The sequence below is a fragment of the Squalius cephalus genome, assembly GCF_949319135.1.
Source record: "Squalius cephalus genome assembly, chromosome: 7".
Classification (NCBI taxonomy): domain Eukaryota; kingdom Metazoa; phylum Chordata; class Actinopteri; order Cypriniformes; family Leuciscidae; genus Squalius; species Squalius cephalus.
The window spans coordinates 13,887,498-13,906,731 of record NC_137128.1 but is presented as its reverse complement, the minus strand read 5'-3'; the positions used below and the strand labels follow the sequence as shown (position 1 = coordinate 13,906,731).

Here is a 19,234-nt window from a genome sequence, read left to right as displayed (position 1 = left end):
ACAATGAGCTGTATAACAACAAAATAAAAAGTTCATTAAATATCAGTTAATTAGCTCTAAATAACTATAGGTCGATTTACTTAAATAGATATATATGATGCTCCATCGTCATTTGCGCGGAATCTTTAATCATTCATTTTGCACGTCGGAGTGTAAACATGAGCGCACCAAACAATCTCCGCTGTGTTCTGCCTTTGGTTTACATCGCTACAACGCTTTTGCGTTTTTTATTTTTATACCTAGAGACATTAAGGTGGAACAGCAAAAGTCTCGCTTCCGACTGAGATTTACCCTGCAGAGAACATTAAACCAACCCTTTACGATGTGAAGGGATGTTGTTTATCTTAATGCTTGATTTACGTCACAACCTGCCGTAGCTGTCAGTTGAAAGTCAAAATCATCATAAAGGTATGACATAAATTATGTTTATTTTCTTATTACATGCAATGCCAACTACACTAGCATATACTGTTACTGCGCATACAGAACCACTTGAACAATAAATGTAAATGATGGTCTTTAAATAATATGTACATTTCTGTACTGTGTTGGTTTCATGTCTTACAATCAAATAACGTTACATTAGCACAATACGTTTAATGTGTTCTACAGGCATTTCATGATCTGTTTCTCAAGCAGTGGTTTCCAACTCTTTTTTCTTCTTCTTCTTTTTGACTCGAAGGCCCTATATGTAATATTAACAGAACCGTAGGCTATATATATATATATATATATATAATTCATTCAGTTCTGTTAATGTCCCAAATATACGATGATTATTTAACCGTTGATTCTGTGCCATCTTTCGGTCACTTTATGGATCATCAATCCATAAAGTAGATCATGACTTATGATCTTTGAACGCTTCTTTCAATTATTTCATGGGCATGTTCGTGTTATGTTAGCCTATATATGTGTGTGTGTGTGTGTGTGTGTGTGTGTGTTGTCATGAATTCATTTTGTGATGTTCTTTAAATAAAAAAAAAATAAAAAAAATTGTGACTTCAGTTAAAATATTGATTTTTTGTATTTTAGTTTTTTATTAAGTTAGTTAGTTTTAATATATTTATATTAAATAATAATAATATATTATTTGAAATAATTTTACATCATGTGGTCACCCTGTTTGCTGGTCCACCACCTTGTGGACCTCTGTCCCCTGGTTGAGAATCACTAATTTAAAGGGTTTTCACTCAAACATGTCCCAAAATTAGTGTTGACAAAGTTGTCTTTTCTGTCATCATCACCCTCATGTCATTCCAAACTGGCATGGTTTCCTGTCTTCTATAAAGCACAAAAGGAGTTTTTGCAGAATGTTCAAGCTGCTCTTTTCAACGCAATGAATGTAACGCCTCCTTCTGTGTCCCACATCAGACAGAAAATTGTACAGGTTTAGAACGATATGAGGGTGAGGAAATAATTGATATACTTTTGATGTAGATAGAAGTGTCTGGTGATGACTACTTACTAATTTATTATTTACATTGCTCACTTGACAGGTGAGCTCAGGGTAGCTGTTCCAAATCATCATAAAAAGATGAGCCAGGAGGTATCCATCCATAGTTGGCCCGGCTCTTATTACATCAACAGTGAGAAACGCTGGGCCAGTGGCATTCTCTCCTTAACCCGCACTACCCTGCGCTTCACCTCTGAGGAGAAACAAGAGAATCTGACAAGCCTGAGGCTCTCGCGAATCATGGAGATCAAGATGGAGTCCTCCAGCTTAATCTTTAGTGCTCTTACTGTGTTGGAGCAGGGAAACATCAAGCACTGGTTTGGGTCTCTCAGGCCTTGCCGTACTACCGTTTTCCACGTGCTAGTGCACTTCTGGAGGGAACGGCTGCTGTCACCCACAGAGCCACAGGGAGCTGAAGCTCCTCTCAGTAAGGGCCAGGAGCTGATCAGCCTGATATCTGGAGCCCAACGGAGGTTGGAGGATACTGGAAAAGTCCTGAACCACCAGGGAGAGCAGTTTGACAACATGATTCAGGGCCTGGACAAGATTGAATCAGACCTGAGTGTGGCAGATAAGTAGGTTTTGCTCAGATTCAGAATCCTAAATATTCAACTTTGGTACATACACTGGTACAAAATAAATGTTCTTTATTGGCATCTATGGTTTCATGTAGAACCTTTAGCATCCAAGGAACCTTTCCATTCCACAAATTGTTCTTTATAGTGAAAAAAAAAAGGTTCATTCATCCATTCCTTAAAAGGTTCTTTAGATTTTTAACATGTTCTTCACACTTAGAATAAATGGTTGGTTATTTTAAGAACTGTTCACTGAAAGGTTCTTTGAGAAACCAAAAATGGTTCTTCTATGGTTATTCCATACACTATTGACACATAGTCAAACCAAAAATTATTTTTACTAGTGGGTGCAGGACACTATAGTTTATTTATGTAAGTGATGATAGCAAAATAAAGTAAACTGTGACATATTATACCCATCAATTCTTCATACAGTGGGATACCAGTAAAATATATAAACATTTGGGACCAAAAATTATTCAGACACTTTGACCTGTCCATATTTTGCATAAGTGTTTTTTTCTTTAATTGCTAATGCAACCTTTTTACACCACAGACTGATCAAAATTTAGCATTGCTTGGTAATTTGTTGACCTAAATTAGTATTATCTAATTGTAGACCTAAATTTAACAGCTGACAGCTATTCAACCTAATTCATTTGTGAGACAGTCTAACAGAAGGATTGTCAAAACCAGTGAAATATCAACTGATTTGATAACTCTGAGTTTTTGTCATATTTTATTACCATTTTCTTAACTATAGCGAATAAACTGTGATAATGTGAGAAATGTTAAAGATGCCTGAATAAATCTTGGTTTGACTGTACATGTCTTCAGCAGCTGCAGTATCCTATACAATCATGTGTTGTATTTATAGTAATGATTTATCTAGTTGTAGTCTTGCAGTTCTACATTTAATGCCATTGATTCTCTTGTGTGCAGACTACTCTCCGAACTGGAGTGTCCGTCTTGGTGGCCTTTTGGCAAACTGCCATGGAAGAGCCACCAGGAGGCCAAGTCTGAAGCAGCTGCCAAGGTGCCCTATACTAAAGGTTCAGGCAAGGGCCAAAAAGTCATACTCAGCATTCCAGCTGTTATCTCTCGTGTTGGAAACTCTGAAAACATGAAACCAGGTAGCCTGATGGTTTCGGTCTCCTCTCTGGAGGTTCGAGATGCAAACGGACAGCTCCTTCATTGCTTTGAGAAGGAAGAGGTGGATGATATCCATGTGCACAACCCCTATGAGATCAGTGTTCGGCAACGCTTCATTGGGAAACCTGACATCTGTTTCAGAGTTCTCTCTGCCAGGATGACTGAAGCTTTATCTGTATTGGAGATGCAGTACAAGAAGAAAGTTGAGATCACACGTGACTATGCAGCATTTCAGGCAACTTTGGCAACCACACCAGGAAGCCCAGAAGGTGGAGGAAACATTTGGAGTGCAGGTACAGTCAGAGAACTAGCTAATGTTTCCACGGATCAAAAATTACAGTAAATTATAATTTCTAATTCTAATAAATGTTGTTTTCTTAAAGCTTTGTTCATCAAATGATTCTGTACTTGCAGCTTGCCACCAAATCTTTGTTTCTTTGAGTAAGCGGTTTAGAAAAAAACTAACTATAACTTTCTCTACGGCGGTCTTGGGTATCCACTGCTGTGTACATTTTTTGTATTACTATTTTGTGCACAGTTTGTTCAGTTCATGGAGCTCTTTCCTAACAAACTGATGATCTGAATCAGGTGTGTTAAATAAAGAAGACAAAATGTGCAGAGCAATGGGTCCCCAGGACCGGAGTTGATAATACAGTAGTGCCTTGCAAGCAGAGTAATTACAGCTACACTTAAAGGAGAACTCCGGTCAATTTTAACATTGAGCTCATTTTTTTGTAAATTTGGAGTGCTGTCAGTACAGAGAACAACGACACAAATCGATGTTGCCTACACCGTGTTATCCTCTTTTTAAAATTTGCACCCTGTTGACTTCAATGGGGCAAGATATGAAGATATGAATAAAAATGAAGTTAATTCGGCCAGCGCTCATACCTGTATTTATTTCCTGTTTTCGGTCGAAGTCCACAGTAGTCGATTGTCGAGTTCGCCAATGTTGCTTAGCTACCTATGATCACGCGCGTGAACTCGACAATCGACTACTATGGACTTCGACTGAAAACAGGAAATAAATACAGGTATGTGCGCTGGCCGAATTAACTTCATTTTTATTCATATCTTTCACATCTACTGCAGTCAGATTCACCGTGTTCACTCTGAAGGAATAACTCACATTGGCTGTGCACTTGTAATGACACATCAAGGATGTTGAAAGGCTAAAAGCAGGTTTAAAACTTGCCCCATTTAAGTCAACAGGGTGCAAATTTTAAAAAGAGGATAACACGGCGTAGGCAACACTGATTTTTGTCGTTCTTCTCTGTACTGACAACACTCCAAATTTACAAAAAAATGAGCTCAATGTTAAAATTGACCGGAGTTCTCCTTTAAGAAAACGTTCAAATTCTGACAATGGATAGACATAACACTGAAAGTCATAAGGTATTTATACCACATGGTGGCAGCCATGCTCCAACAGCAGTTCATTAAAAACCCTCTGAGATCCCATTGTTGGCTTCTTAATAGGCCTATTTACCAACATTCTTATAATCTTAACAACAAATCTTAAAGAAATATATGAGCTCATTCTGTGTCACTTCAGGTCATGGAAAGGATATAGATGTGCCAGTGGAGGTGCCTGCTGGTGAACTGACACAACTTCAACTTCAAGTGCTTCAGCCCACTGTTACTGAGGCAGAGGCACAGGAGCTAAAACAGGTTTGAGATCAGTGTGGTTGTCACTTCTTATTGCAGACAAATACAGTACAGTACAGTCAAAAGTTTTGGCAGTGTCAGATTTTGTGTTTTGCAAAGTTTGCTGCTTCAGTATTTGTAGATTATTTTTTCACATGTTTCTATGGTATTCTGGAAAACAATAAGCATTTCATAAGTTTTAAAGGCGTTGTTTTTGACAATCAATATATGCAAAGAGTCAATATTTAGGCCTACAGTTTTGACCCTTCTTCTTCATAACCTGTGCAATTCACTCTGGCGTGCTGGATATCCTGACTGATAGCAATCCATTCTTCCCTTATTAGTGCTCGGAGGTGGTCACGATTTGTTGGCTTTTGTCCACTAGCCTTTTGAGGATTGACCACAGGTTCTCTATGGGTTTAAGATCTGGGGAGTTGCTGGGTCCCAGATCCAAAATTTCAATGTAATGATCTCCAAGCCACTTCATTATCACTCTTGCCCTATGACTTGGTGATCCACCATGCTGGAAAATGCACAGACCATTATCAAATTGCTCCTGGATCTTTGGGAGAAGATCTTGCTGTATGTTTTTATACCATTCTTTATTCCTGGCAGTGTGTTTGGGCAGAATTGCGGGAGAGCCCACTGCCTTGGATGAAAAGCAATCCCACACATGGGGTTCAAAAACTGAGTGAACATACGTAAACTACAGTGTGACTGGCTGGGGCCTGTAGTTTTTTATGACTCAGGCGTGGTAAGCTGACTCTAGGCTTTCCCCATTCCACAAAGATATATGGTCTCAGTGCCGTCATCTGCAGACGACCGCATTGCCAGCAGTAAAACCTATCAGTGCTCAGCTGAGGTGCATCATGGTATGCAGAAACCAGGCTTAAAACACTGACGCAAAAACAGTCAACCATTTTTCATCAAGTGCATCATTATGGGGCTGTGCAGAATGGTGTACTTCGTGTTGAATAATTCCAAAACACAATATTATTGCTGTTACCAGAGATAATTGATGGTTGGTCAACCATCACAGATATCACTTTTCAGTGTGGTTTTGGGGTTGAGAAACACTAAAAACAAACATGTTAAGATGCCACGAGGGGAAGGAAAATAAGTTTTTTAAAAGGATGAGGCAGGGCAGCTTGTCTTGTAGAAGATTGTAATGTACTGAGTACAGACTATAGCCTAATAATGTAACAAAAAAAGATGTACTGTAAAATGTCACTCTTCACAGTAAGATTTAATTATAACATACAAAATATTAATAGTGTTCAGTCTCATTGTGACCATAAAAATTGTTATTCAAAACATAACCAAAGTCCTTTTCAAGGAAAGTGACTCAGCGACTGTATTTGCAATGTCTCCCGGCATCCAAGACCAAGTTCTATCTACTTGAATGGGGAAATCCTGAAATCTCAAAAACTGCTTGCCACACTCATATTTAAACAACATATTTCAAATCAGCAACAAAATCTCACATGAATTATCCCATAAATGTTGTTTCTTATGCTCAAATAGCGTTAAAAAAGCTGATATTTCAGGCTGGACCAGCCAATGCACATGTGTAGTCCTAATCGCATGTCTAAGGGCAACCTGAGCTTCTAATGGCATTTACAGTGATGCAATGACTTTACCAATAGGCAATTAGCTCTTTTATTTAGAAGGCGGGACTTATTCCGCCATATTGTGCATTGCACTCTCATAGTAATAGTAATTCATTGTAATATGAGTGCACCGTCTTTGTCATAATTTATTGTTCTGGCCATTTTAGTTTAATTGTATTGTAACTTTTTTTAATCTTTATTGTTGATTATTATTCTATATACACTGACCTATTATTCATTATGATATATTAATAGTGTCTTCCTAGTGTAGGAAGATAAGGTATTATATTAGTTTGCTTGCATCCAAAGTAGATTAGGTTTATATCAGTTTCACCACTTTTACAACTTATATTCAAATCCATATTGGGTGATTGGGTCCCAAATGTACATCACTAAATGCAAGCGTTAATGTCTAAAATAATTTGTGATCTCATCACTTAAACCATTCAGAGGTGGTTAGGAACACATGTGACTGCATCACTCATTCATCCCGATGTCTCCTGAACACCAGCATCTTAGACTGGCGACTTAGCTGTCTTTCAACCTGTGCAAAACAGTTAGTAAAAGGTTTAAACTTGATGAATTTAAATGGGTCATGAATTGAGAAACCTCAAACTCAAAACTTCCTTGTTAGTCCAAAAACAGCTTTTATTGAATCCAAGCTCAGAAAATGACTCGTTTGGAATGTTGTCACATTATGACGTAATAGTGCGACGAAAGACCGCCTCTGCAGAACCAAATCAACGCCTACTTCTACATCATTGTCTTTGGCCCTGCCCACTGGCACGTTAGTGAGATGAGAAGAGAGATAGAGAATCACTGGGCTAAAAATAACATTACCTTCCAAAGGATCCTAATGCTAGGAAAGTGGTTACTTATTTTCAACTATATGAATGTCTCAGTATAGCATTATTTGTTTGTTCAGTATATTTCACTGTGGATTCTTTGGTAAATCAGTCGCATTTTGGCGCAGGCTTTGCAAACAGTCTTTTACTGTATGATCATTGATTTCTTATATGATTCATACAGTCAGGCGTTATTTGTCTCAAAATCATTCATTGCTCTTTATCAAGGCGGAGGTTAAAGGATCAAACTCACATCGTTTCTCTTAGTATCATGGAAATAATCTGTTATTTAATTTGTGATTAAATTATATACAGATGAATTGATCAAAGAACGCTCCGTTATAGTTTATCAGTGATTGAGTTCTGGACTCTCACCAAAACTTCCGTAATTATCAGTAACACTGTCTACACTCTTATTTACATCATGTTTGAACTGTCAGTAATGATGAACGCATTTGTGAGAGTGCAGATTCTATTTCATATGCAAGATGTTAGCCAATCACAGCAGTGGGCGTTTACACTGAAGTCTCACAACAGACATGCCCCTTCCAACAGAGTGTTCAAATCAGAGGGCTAAAATCAGGGTATAAAATGGCCTTTTATTTCAAAATTATGACAATTTTAATAAATCATGACCCCATTAAGAAGTCAATCCTCAATGTCCATATTATATCTATATTTAGAACTGCAACCCCAATTATTCATTATTATCCACATGATTATGTTGTGTTCTGTGTTTGTGTAGATGCTCCAGCAGCTGAAGAATCTTGCCGTGGAGGCTGAGACAGAGCTGGAGCGTCAAGACGAGGCTCTGGATCTATTGAGTTGTTCTACCGACCACACCACCATGAACATTAACAGGCACACCAGCCGCATGAGGAAACTGCTGTGAACTTAATGCTTAATGCCAGATTAATGGTAAGATATTCACAGGTATACACAAAAAACTTTAGAAAGTGTGTTTCTTAATAGCGCACTGTTTATACTGTAAATTCATTTGATCTTTATGAGGAAGGTAGAAAGCTGTAAAGAGAGCAATATTAGCAAGAGCAAAAGGTTTGGGTTAAAGGTTATGCATTTTGCATGCTAAAAAAAAACATACGCGTAAAGGTAGGGACAACCCAAACCGACACCAAAGAACTAGCGCTGATGAAAGCCAATTGTGCTGTCACCTCGCGTCGCCTGCGTCGGGGCAGGGAAAAAAGTTCTCTATATCTAAAACTCTGATTGGCTGTTCAGCTTAGTGAATGAGTCAGTCGACGAGAATAATAGCAAAACAGCAAGCAAAGAAGTCAATACAGATGTAAGCCTGTTCTAATTTTACGTAATCTTACCCGAGTGTTCTTTGGCGAATATTTCAATATTACCATGAGCGGAGTGGAATAATGAAAGAGATCAGCAAGATTGATATTCAAAATGGTAAGCACGCACTGCTTTGTTTACGGTTTGTGTATCTGCAGCCTGCAGCATCGGTTTCCATTTTTGAATGATGAATATAGATGAATATACAGTGAGGAAAATAAGTATTTGAACACCCTGCTATTTTGCTAGTTCTCCCACTTAGAAATAATGGAGGGGTCTGAAATTGTCATCGTAGGTGCATGTCCACTGTGAGAGACATAATCTAAAAAAAAAAATCCAGAAATCACAATGTATGATTTTTTAACTATTTATTTGTATGATACAACTGCAAATAAGTATTTGAACACCTGAGAAAATCAATGTTAATATTTGGTACAGTAGCCTTTGTTTGCAATTACAGAGGTCAAACGTTTCCTGTAGTTTTTCACCAGGTTTGCACACACTGCAGGAGGGATTTTGGCCCACTCCTCCACACAGATCTTCTCTAGATCAGTCAGGTTTCTGGGCTGTCGCTGAGAAACACAGATGTTGAGCTCCCTCCAAAGATTCTCTATTGGGTTTAGGTCTGGAGACTGGCTAGGCCACGCCATAACCTTGATATGCTTCTTACAGAGCCACTCCTTGGTTATCCTGGCTGTGTGCTTCGGGTCATTGTCATGTTGGAAGACCCAGCCTCGACCCATCTTCAATGCTCTAACTGAGGGAAGGAGGTTGTTCCCCAAAATCTCGCAATACATGGCCCCGGTCATCCTCTCCTTAATACAGTGCAGTCGCCCTGTCCCATGTGCAGAAAAACACCCCCAAAGCATGATGCTACCACCCCCATGCTTCACAGTAGGTATGGTGTTCTTGGGATGGTACTCATCATTCTTCTTCCTCCAAACACGTTTAGTGGAATTATGACCAAAAAGTTCTATTTTGGTCTCATCTGACCACATGACTTTCTCCCATGACTCCTCTGGATCATCCAAATGGTCATTGGCAAACTTAAGACGGGCCTTGACATGTGCTGGTTTAAGCAGGGGAACCTTCCGTGCCATGCATGATTTCAAACCATGACGTCTTAGTGTATTACCAACAGTAACCTTGGAAACGGTGGTCCCAGCTCTTTTCAGGTCACTGACCAGCTCCTCCCGTGTAGTTCTGGGCTGATTTCTCACCTTTCTTAGGATCATTGAGTCCCCACGAGGTGAGATCTTGTATGGAGCCCCAGTCCGAGGGAGATTGACAGTCATGTTTAGCTTCTTCCATTTTCTAATGATTGATCCAACAGTGGACCTTTTTTCACCAAGCTGCTTGGCAATTTCCCCGTAGCCCTTTCCAGCCTTGTGGAGGTGTACAATTTTGTCTCTAGTGTCTTTGGACAGCTCTTTGGTCTTGGCCATGTTAGTAGTTGGATTCTTACTGATTGTATGGGGTGGACAGGTGCCTTTATGCAGCTAACGACCTCAAACAGGTGCATCTAATTTAGGATAATAAATGGAGTGGAGGTGGACATTTTAAAGGCAGACTAACAGGTCTTTGAGGGTCAGAATTCTAGCTGATAGACAGGTGTTCAAATACTTATTTGCAGCTGTATCATACAAATAAATAGTTAAAAAATCATATATTGTGATTTCTGGAATTTTTTTAAATTTTTTTATTATGTCTCTTACAGTGGACATGCACCTACGATGACAATTTCAGACCCCTCCATGATTTCCAAGTGGGAGAACTTGCAAAATAACAGGGTGTTCAAATACTTATTTTCCTCACTGTATCTGCAGAAATAGTCTCATTTACACGCAGGCGCAGAACGCGCATTCTAGCTGACAGTCGGCTGTAGTTCTCTCGGTGTGTTCAAGTGCAGGTTTTTTTCCCCCAACGCTGGCGATGTGAGGCGACAACACAGTTAGCTTTCATCAGCGCTAGTTCTTTGGCATCAGTTTGGACCTACCTTAAGAGTGAAGTGTCATAATATTTGTAGTAAATATTATAAGAAATTTAGAAATTTAGTCATAAATTTCATCATTCCAATTTAATTTCCTGGACTTTATGGTTTTAGGATCAAGATCGTACTTAATAGTTTGATTTTACTATTGATATTATTGTTGGGCTTGTATTAATGTCTTGTTTATTTTTTCTGTAAGGTGTCCTTGGGTGTCTTGAAAGACACCACCAAATAAAATGTATTATTATTAGTATTATTATTATAGTAGGGATGTCAAAGTACCAGTACTTTATTACGAAGTTGACACTAAAATAAAATACACCTATAAAAAATAATGCTGATTTTGAATGCTTACATGTGTATTTCCACATGTGCTCTGAAACGTGTTTATGTTTATGCTACTGAGTGTGAACATTTAAATAATCTTCTTAGTCACTAAGCCCATCAGATCTCTGCATTAGGCTTTATTGTAAATGCAGCCTAATAGATCTACTTTTATTAATAGTTCACCCAAAAATGAAAATTATCCCATAATTTACTCAATTTACCCTAGGTGTTGGCTATATGACTTTCTTCTTTCAGCCAAACACAATCAGAGTTATATTAAATAATATTCTGGCTCCTCCGAGTTTTTGAAGCTCCAAAAAGCACATCCATCCATAATAAAAGTAATCCGTATGACTGCAGTGGGTTAATAAATGCCTTCTGAAGTGAAGTGATGGGTTTTTGTAAGAAAAATATCCATATTTTAAACTTTTATAATAATTGGCTTCTGGCAACGGCCATACGCACGTTCACGAAAGAGTCAAGTTCCGGCAGAAGGGTGACCTCTGACCTGATGTATGACATAGCTCCTCTTCTGTTATATCGAAATCCTCCCAGATTTTTCTTTAAAACTTTTTGTTTTAGACTTTAGACTAATTCGTGACTGGGCGTTTTGTTTTGCTCAATCCTTCAACTCCATATTCGCCATTTCTCACCTAAGCTTACGCTATGCCTTCAGATGTGGCCATTAAGAATGCGTATTTTTTTCCCACAACATGCCGCAATTCGTCCTGCGGAATGCCGCTTTGCTTCACAGAATATCCACCAGATGGCGCATGGAACAACATGCTTTATTCTACAGGCCAGACCAAATTGCTCGTAAACACTTTGCAATTATTCGTCTCGATTGTTAAATATGCTTATAGATTATTACAGTACGTTGCATTTTAAAAATAGAATTAACTTAATTATAAGTGTCTGATAAATTAATTGCATGTAATGTTGTGATTGTGAGAAAACTACAATAAAATATAGGCTAAATAAAATAGTATTAGACACAAATATTTGATATGGTAATATGGACATTGAAAAATCTATTTACACATGAGTGCAAAGCGGATCATTATTTGATGTGCTTTGTAAACACAGTGTTGTTGTTGAAGTTTAAAGATGCCTGCGCGCACGTGCGTGCAAAATGACGAAGTGCAACAATAAGTTAGCCTAAAAATACACTGCCGGTAAGATTTCTTATGTTTTTTTAACCATTTAACCATGTTTTTTTATGTTTAATTCCACGCTTAACGTGGAATTAAACGCGTATATTCTGAGCTCATCAGATTTTGTTGTACATATACTTTATTAGTATGATTATTTACTGTGTTTGGTCTGTTAGTAAATATGTTAAGGTTTGTATTCATTTCGATATGCCACTAGAGGGCAGAATAAGACCGGGAATTATAGAATGCATTGTAGTTATGTTGACCTACTGTTTTCATAACACTGGATATTCTACTAATTTATACTTTTCTAAAACGTTGCATATTAATGGCAATTAACTTTGGCAATTACACTAATAATAATAAAAATGATAACAGCCGCAGTAGTGGTATAAGGCAGTGCAAGCCAAGTCAAGTAAAACATAGTTTCTGATCTGGCCAATAATGACCAAGCATGAAGCAAAATAGGCTATCTGCGATTGAGTTGTGTAAAGTTAACAAATAAACCAAATCTAGATAAACTATAAAGCTGGCTGAAAGAGCAATACTGACAACAAAACTAGCACAAAACTATGTGTAATTGCCAAATAAGTTATTTGCCATTAATATGCAACGTTTTAGAAAAGTATAAATTAGTAGAATATCCAGTGTTATGAAAACAGTAGGTCAACATAACTACAATGCATTCTATAATTCCCGGTCTTATTCTGCCCTCTAGTGGCATATCGAAATGAATACAAACCTTAACATATTTACTAACAGACCAAACACAGTAAATAATCATACTAATAAAGTATATGTACAACAAAATCTGATGAGCTCAGAATATACGCGTTTAATTCCACGTTAAGCAAATTGCCGAATACACTCAAATGAGATCGACTCAGACGTCAATAAATGGACGCGCAAATTATAATCACTAATACAAAATAAAACAAAAATGTCTTTTATACAAAAAATGTCTCTATTTGTACAAATTGCTGCACATTCGTTGAATTCTGAATTTTGCACATTTGAAAGCAATTTGTTTATGGGTAGCCTAAAATATCTGCAACATTTATCAAGTTCAAGGATAATTGTGCGTGCATTTCTTAATCAATATGATACTAAAATCATAATAAAGTATACTACAAAAAAATCAGATAAGTCCAGACTATGAACGCAAAGAAACTCTGTTTTACTTGACTTGGCTTGCACTGCCTTAGCCTAGCACTACTGCGACTATTATTATTATTATTATTATTAATAATACTAATATTAATTTAACTATTATTGTTGTTGTTGCACTGCATTCGTTGAATTCTGAATTTTGCACACATAATTGAAAGCAATTTGTTTGTGGATAGTAGCCTAAAACATATCTGCAACATTTATCAAGTTCACGGATAATTGTGCGTGCATTTATTAATCAATATGATACTAAAATCATAATAAAGTATAGGCTACTACAAAAATCAGATAAGTCCAGAATATGAACGCAAAGCGTTTAATTTGACGTTAAGCATTTTCCTCCCATAGAAACTCATTATAAGAACGCTAAATGTAGCTTAATGCATATTAGAATGTCCCCTTATTATGTCGAAATAACGAGATATTTATGTCGAAATAACGAGATATTATGTCGAAATAACGACTTATTATGTCGTAATAACGAGATATTATGTCGTAATAACGAGATATTAATGTCGAAATAACGACTTATTATGTCGAAATAACGACTTATTATGTCGAAATAACGACTTATTAAGTCGAAATAACGAGATATTATGTCGAAATAACGACTTAAGTCGAAATAACGAGATAAGTTTTTTTTTTCTTTTTTTTCTCACCTTGCGGTTCAGGGCTTCCGTAGAAGAGTCTTCTTTAAAAACAAAAAATCTTAGCGATCAAAAATGTTTGAACGGCAGTGTATATCAGTATCCAATGCTGAAGCAAACATCAATCATGTATTTTACAATAGATCTTTCTTGATTAATTTTGGTAAATGCGCTTTAAAATTATGTTCATAATAATGAGATGCGATCTCTTAAATACAGGGTTTGTACGGTCATGAGAAACCTGAAAAAGTCATGGCAATTTAAATTAAAATAGCAATTTTCAGGCCTTAGAAAGTTTTGGAGAAATAAATAAACACAGAAAGTGGTTTGTGGTTAAACAAACTACAATAGCCTACTTAAAGGTACAGTCTGTCATTTTTTCGCCGCCAGAGGTCACATTTTCAGAACAATAACAAAGACAAAACTTTATGACGCTATGAAGGAGAGTGGAACGATGGGAGATGTCGTTTTCACCCTCCAGAGATGTATGGGATTCACAAATCATATTATTATATATCAGCTAATAAATTTGATTTTGTATTACCTGTACGTTTGATCACACTATTTTATGTCATCGTAATGAATTAGCTGCAAGGAACGTGAAATGTAATGCTATATTAGCCTGTCAGTCATTAATTGGCTATGTGACTATTTGTCCAATGATTTGGTGGGTTAATGCTGCACAGTTTTACACGTTTAAAACAATAGTACTAAAAGCACATTTGAACAAACCCACAGTATTTGCAAGTAACTATTTTGCAGCGTTGAGCATTATAACCAATCACACGCGTTTCTGTTAAATGTGAATGGCCAATCAGAGGCATTCAGATTAGTCATCGCTAAAACGAAGATTTTTTTTCATTGCGTGCGCTTCTCTGTCTGAATTCTGACTGAAACTCGCGAATTCTCCCATCATAAAAAAACAAAGTGAAGATTCGATGTAAGAGATTCATGTCGCAGTGTCGTCAGCTTCCGTGATTTTAACGGGAGTTTTTGTGAGAGTTAGATTGGTCGCATTCTCTACTCACTTTCTGCAGTTTATGTTAATATAATTCAATTTATTCATCATGCTGATAAGATTATGTGAAGTCTTCATTTTTTAATGCATAAAAAGCATTATATTGCTTATAATAATAATAATAATAAGCTAAAAATAATTAATCAATGATTCTAAGATCGTTTTATCGGTGTAGCCAGAATATGACGTGCAGTTTCCCCAAACACTAAAACATTTTATGTATCTATTAATGGACATTAATAATCATTTTTACAATATCAAGTGATATCAAATGTTAAATATCTGTGATAATATCTTTTTTATTATGTTTTTCATAATAAATGAAAATTTTTCATTTTTATTTTATAAAGTTTTTCATCTGTTGAGAGGTGATCCAAATATTCGTGGCTTGAAACAGAACGAAAATTGACCGGCTTGTGCTGTGTCTCTACTGAGAGCCATTGTAGTAAGCTGCCATTTTGGCCCATTATTTTGCCCTCCAGGCCACCGCACAGGTCACGTAACTGAAAACTATGAATACACTGAATGGGTGCTTAGTATATGAAAGTAAAACATACATTAATAAGTCGTTCAGAGTGTGTTATCGAAAAATTATTGTTATCGCGATAATAGTATATGCGATATCCGTATCGCAGAGAGGTGCGATAAATTGCATTTATTTTACGTGCCAAGCATTTGTGTGATGCATGCATAGGTTGCTTATCCAAATTCGACCAATCAAATGTGTCCTTACTATCTTTATACCCGCCTCCCCAGTAAGGTGCTATTATGCTATTGGCTAGATCGGGCCCAAAGGGGAACCTAGTGGCTCAGAGCAGAGAGTCGAAAATAAAAACTAATGGCGGAAGTAGAGACAAGCGAGGAAAATGACAACAGCGAAGAACCTGTGCCTAAAGACAACTATATGGCAATATTTTGGCTTCAATAGAGAAGACGTGTCATAAATGCAGGTACTGTGAAAGGGGCTGTTCACATATCGCATGGAAAGCGCGGCCGCGCCGCTATCTCCTTCTTTCCACAAGCGCTTGCGTCTGTCGTTGTTATGCAACCATGCCCTGCATGAGCTTGCGGAATTCTGAAAAGTTGTGATGTTCTCATCTCGTTGCGGCATAGGCAGGCCTGGAAAAATGTGCTTCCATTTTGAGCGCGCTTGCCGCGCGCCTGCATTTGAAATAACGAATTTGCACGCACAAAAAACGTCACTAAGTCGTGCCAAAAAATTTTGGCCACGTCGAGAGGAAACTAATCTCCACAGTCATCTGGAATGCAATCTCAGGGAGCTATATGAAGACTTCAAAAAGTGTAAGCCCAAATCTACCAAAACTGCTAACGAAATGCCAAGTTGTAACAATAACAGAGTCTCACAGACAACCATTAATCAAAGTGTTGCATGTGTAATGTTAACTCCTTATGAAAAAACGTAGATCAGAAGAATATCTATTAGCCTACCTGTTTATTTTAGTATGATCATAACATATATAAATTATTTAAAAAAAATAATAATAAAAAAAAGCATTTCTCTAGGGAAATGTTATATCGCAAGAAATATCGTTATCGCAATACTCAACAACATCGCATATCGCATATTTTCCCAGTATCGTGCAGCCCTATACGTCATTAAGAATTCTTAATGGCCACATCTGTATGTCCTGCATCGTATGTCATAAGTCTGTATAATCTGTATAATGCAAGTTGCCAGGGCAATACCTACAGCCTTCTGATATATGGAGTCAAAGCTAAAATGCTTACATTTCCAGTGGTTTCATTCAGCTTCCTATATTCATTAAGAAAAAAATAAGTTCTGTTTTTCCCTTTTTGTGGGCCAAGGTTCTGTTCTGTCCATATTTACGATTCGTTCGATTCGTTCATATTTATGATTCGCAGCCTTTAGCCAATGCCTACAATGCTCTGGATCCTTCACTGGAAACCGAAAATAACACACTCCTACTAAACGTTTAGTCCTTGAATTCTTGCAACAATACAAGTTGACACCGTTGTGACTAAAAGTTTGCTAACAAGTATTCCCTACTCAAGCAAGGCAGTATTTGACTCTGGTCAAGCCTATTCAATATGAGCAGACTGGGAGTGGCCTTGGATGGCAACATGCCCAGTGCATTATGGGTGTTGAAGTTCTCCTAGCTATTTGGCAAGGGAATACAACAACCCTTTTTTCTTTTTCACAAGTCAGGTACCACCAATAAAAAAACTTCTTTCTACCAAATAGGCTGCCAGGTTTTATGTAAAGCCCCTTTTCCCAACAATGAATTTCCACTTTAAGTGGTCTCACATCTACCCAGTGATTCCTACCAGCTTTTTTTTCTTTTCCATGGCACTCTCATACAATTTAGGTATAGTCTGTATATTTTCATGTAAAAAGTAAAGTAATAGATTACATAAATGTACCTAAATTTGTACAAAGCTTATTAATGTGGGTGTTGGATCTTGTGATGCATCTAGGGATGCGGCAGCCTGTAGATCACATAAAAACTGTTAATTGCAGTGTACTAAACACTTTCAACAGTTTAAAAAGAAAGTTTTTGTAGATTGTGAGAGAATAAAAAAAAAGTACTGGTGCAGAAATACATCTCTGTCTAAATTTTTTTAATTAGGACTACTCCTCAAAAATTCATTGGCTTGTCGACATGCAAATGATGCACCAGATGTCAGTAGTAGGACCTGACAGGAATCCATTTATTCAAAAGTGTTCTCATTCAGTGTGGATGGGTCTTTTAGGATAACAAACAAATACATATTGTTTGTGAAATCGGTCAGTTTTTTGTCTGTGTAATTTGCTATTTTTACTTCCAAAATGTGACTGAGGATCACAGCAAATGTCTTTTTTTTTTCTCAGGTCAACATAGATCTGCAACCTGCAAACTAAATCTGACAACACACAAATTACTTTTCAACATCATTTTGCATGGCTTAACATTCTAACGCTCTGGAAAAAAATGTAGTGAACTCTGACATAACTTGAGCACTGTAATCAATTTGAAGTCGTTGCTGTTAGGAAGTGACATCTCAGTATTTCACAAGATTCTGTACATTGTCAACCACTTAAAAGTAATGCACTCTATCTTAGGTGTAATCCTGCTTTATTGTCACTGTTATATGTGTGCTGAACTTCAATCAGTTGATTCAATCAGTCGTTGATTAGTGTAAACTGATAATGATGTATTTATTTACTGTGTTCTTGTGATCAAGACAAGTGTAAAATAAACTCAAACTGTCATTTGTTTGTTGTCACTCTTCTTTAAAACTGGGGGATTGATTTCCTGATAACAAACTTGAATAAGGTTAGCTGTAAAAACAAAGTAAACCAAGTTCTATCTCAACATCTTGATTTGGTGTGTTAAAAAAAAATATATATATATTTTTCTTACTGGAGTCGGAAGCGCTTCATAATAACAGTGCTCATCAGTGCAGAGTGAAGGCTTGTGAACAGCAATGTTGATTCATTTTAGACTGACTCAATGGTAAAGGACTAACACTTGTGGGGGAACCTTGTTATTATCCTGTTGCATCCTGTTGGCAAAAGAAGTCAAGCATCTGCCCTTGTGTGATTATGACGAAAGAGAGACCACCATTTACTAAAGGCACAGACCGTTTTCTTTTGGCAAGGTTAGAGGACCCCTTGGAATCTTGACTTCTGGTGGAAGACGTATAAAAATGTCATAAGAGTTAAAGAGGACATATCATGAAAATCTGACTTTTTCAGTGTTTAAGTGCTATAATCGGGTCCCCGGTGCATCTACCAACCCAAAAAATGTGAAAAGTGACAACTCAGTAACTTTGTTTTGGTAAGCCTTTCTCTGCAAGCATGTCAAAATAATAAGCCGATCATATTTCGCTACCATTCTGATGTAGGTAGGGGACCTTGTTATAATATTACTGCCGGTTAAACTGCACGTTTTTCCACCCACGGCGCCGCCATTTGGTTTTCGGAAGCGACAACAGTGTAACCACCAGTTCTAATGCAATGGCAAAAGTTCGAGCAAAGCATTCAAACTGTTCTGTCGTTGCTGCACAGACGAGCACAGAACACTATTTGACTGAAAAATGTCACAGCTGTCTTATAAAGACCTCAGGGAACTGTGTCAACTTGTGTAAAAGTTAAACCTGACGTACATGCAAGATGATGAGATGAATCAATATACAACTCCACAACAACTACATAGATCCACTAACCATTCAGAAACGTCCAGGTGCAGTCTAAAAGTTGCAACCTCTTCCTGAGTCTCTCCGTAAGGCTGCACTCCGCTACTGGTTATTTCTGAGATTTTGGATGAGGGAGATTATTCGCCGGAGTATCCGAAGCTCTTGTAAAGGATCGGCCCTGTT

At 37.3% G+C, this 19,234-nt stretch overlaps 1 protein-coding gene across 1 annotated transcript; it reads left to right on the top strand.

Annotated features, from left to right (window-relative positions):
• Nucleotides 1–14: 14 nt before the first annotated feature.
• On the top strand, nucleotides 15–18,137 carry snap47 (synaptosome associated protein 47). The gene is made up of 6 exons (XM_079877267.1): nucleotides 15–408; nucleotides 1,500–2,031; nucleotides 2,974–3,476; nucleotides 4,739–4,854; nucleotides 8,031–8,203; nucleotides 17,745–18,137. Exons 2-5 carry the CDS (start codon nucleotides 1,538–1,540, stop codon nucleotides 8,175–8,177), a joined length of 1,260 nt encoding a protein of 419 aa, XP_079733393.1. The 5' UTR covers nucleotides 15–408; nucleotides 1,500–1,537; the 3' UTR covers nucleotides 8,178–8,203; nucleotides 17,745–18,137.
• The last annotated feature ends 1,097 nt before the right edge of the window (nucleotides 18,138–19,234 follow it).

Excerpts from the sequence above, each read along its gene's own strand:
- snap47 (XM_079877267.1), top strand. The coding sequence starts at position 1,538 with ATGAGCCAGGAGGTATCCATCCATAGTTGGCCCGGCTCTTATTACATC. Across the intron at positions 3,477-4,738 it reads AGGAAACATTTGGAGTGCAG|GTCATGGAAAGGATATAGAT; the intron begins GTACAGTCAGAG and ends GTGTCACTTCAG. Across the intron at positions 4,855-8,030 it reads AGGCACAGGAGCTAAAACAG|ATGCTCCAGCAGCTGAAGAA; the intron begins GTTTGAGATCAG and ends GTGTTTGTGTAG.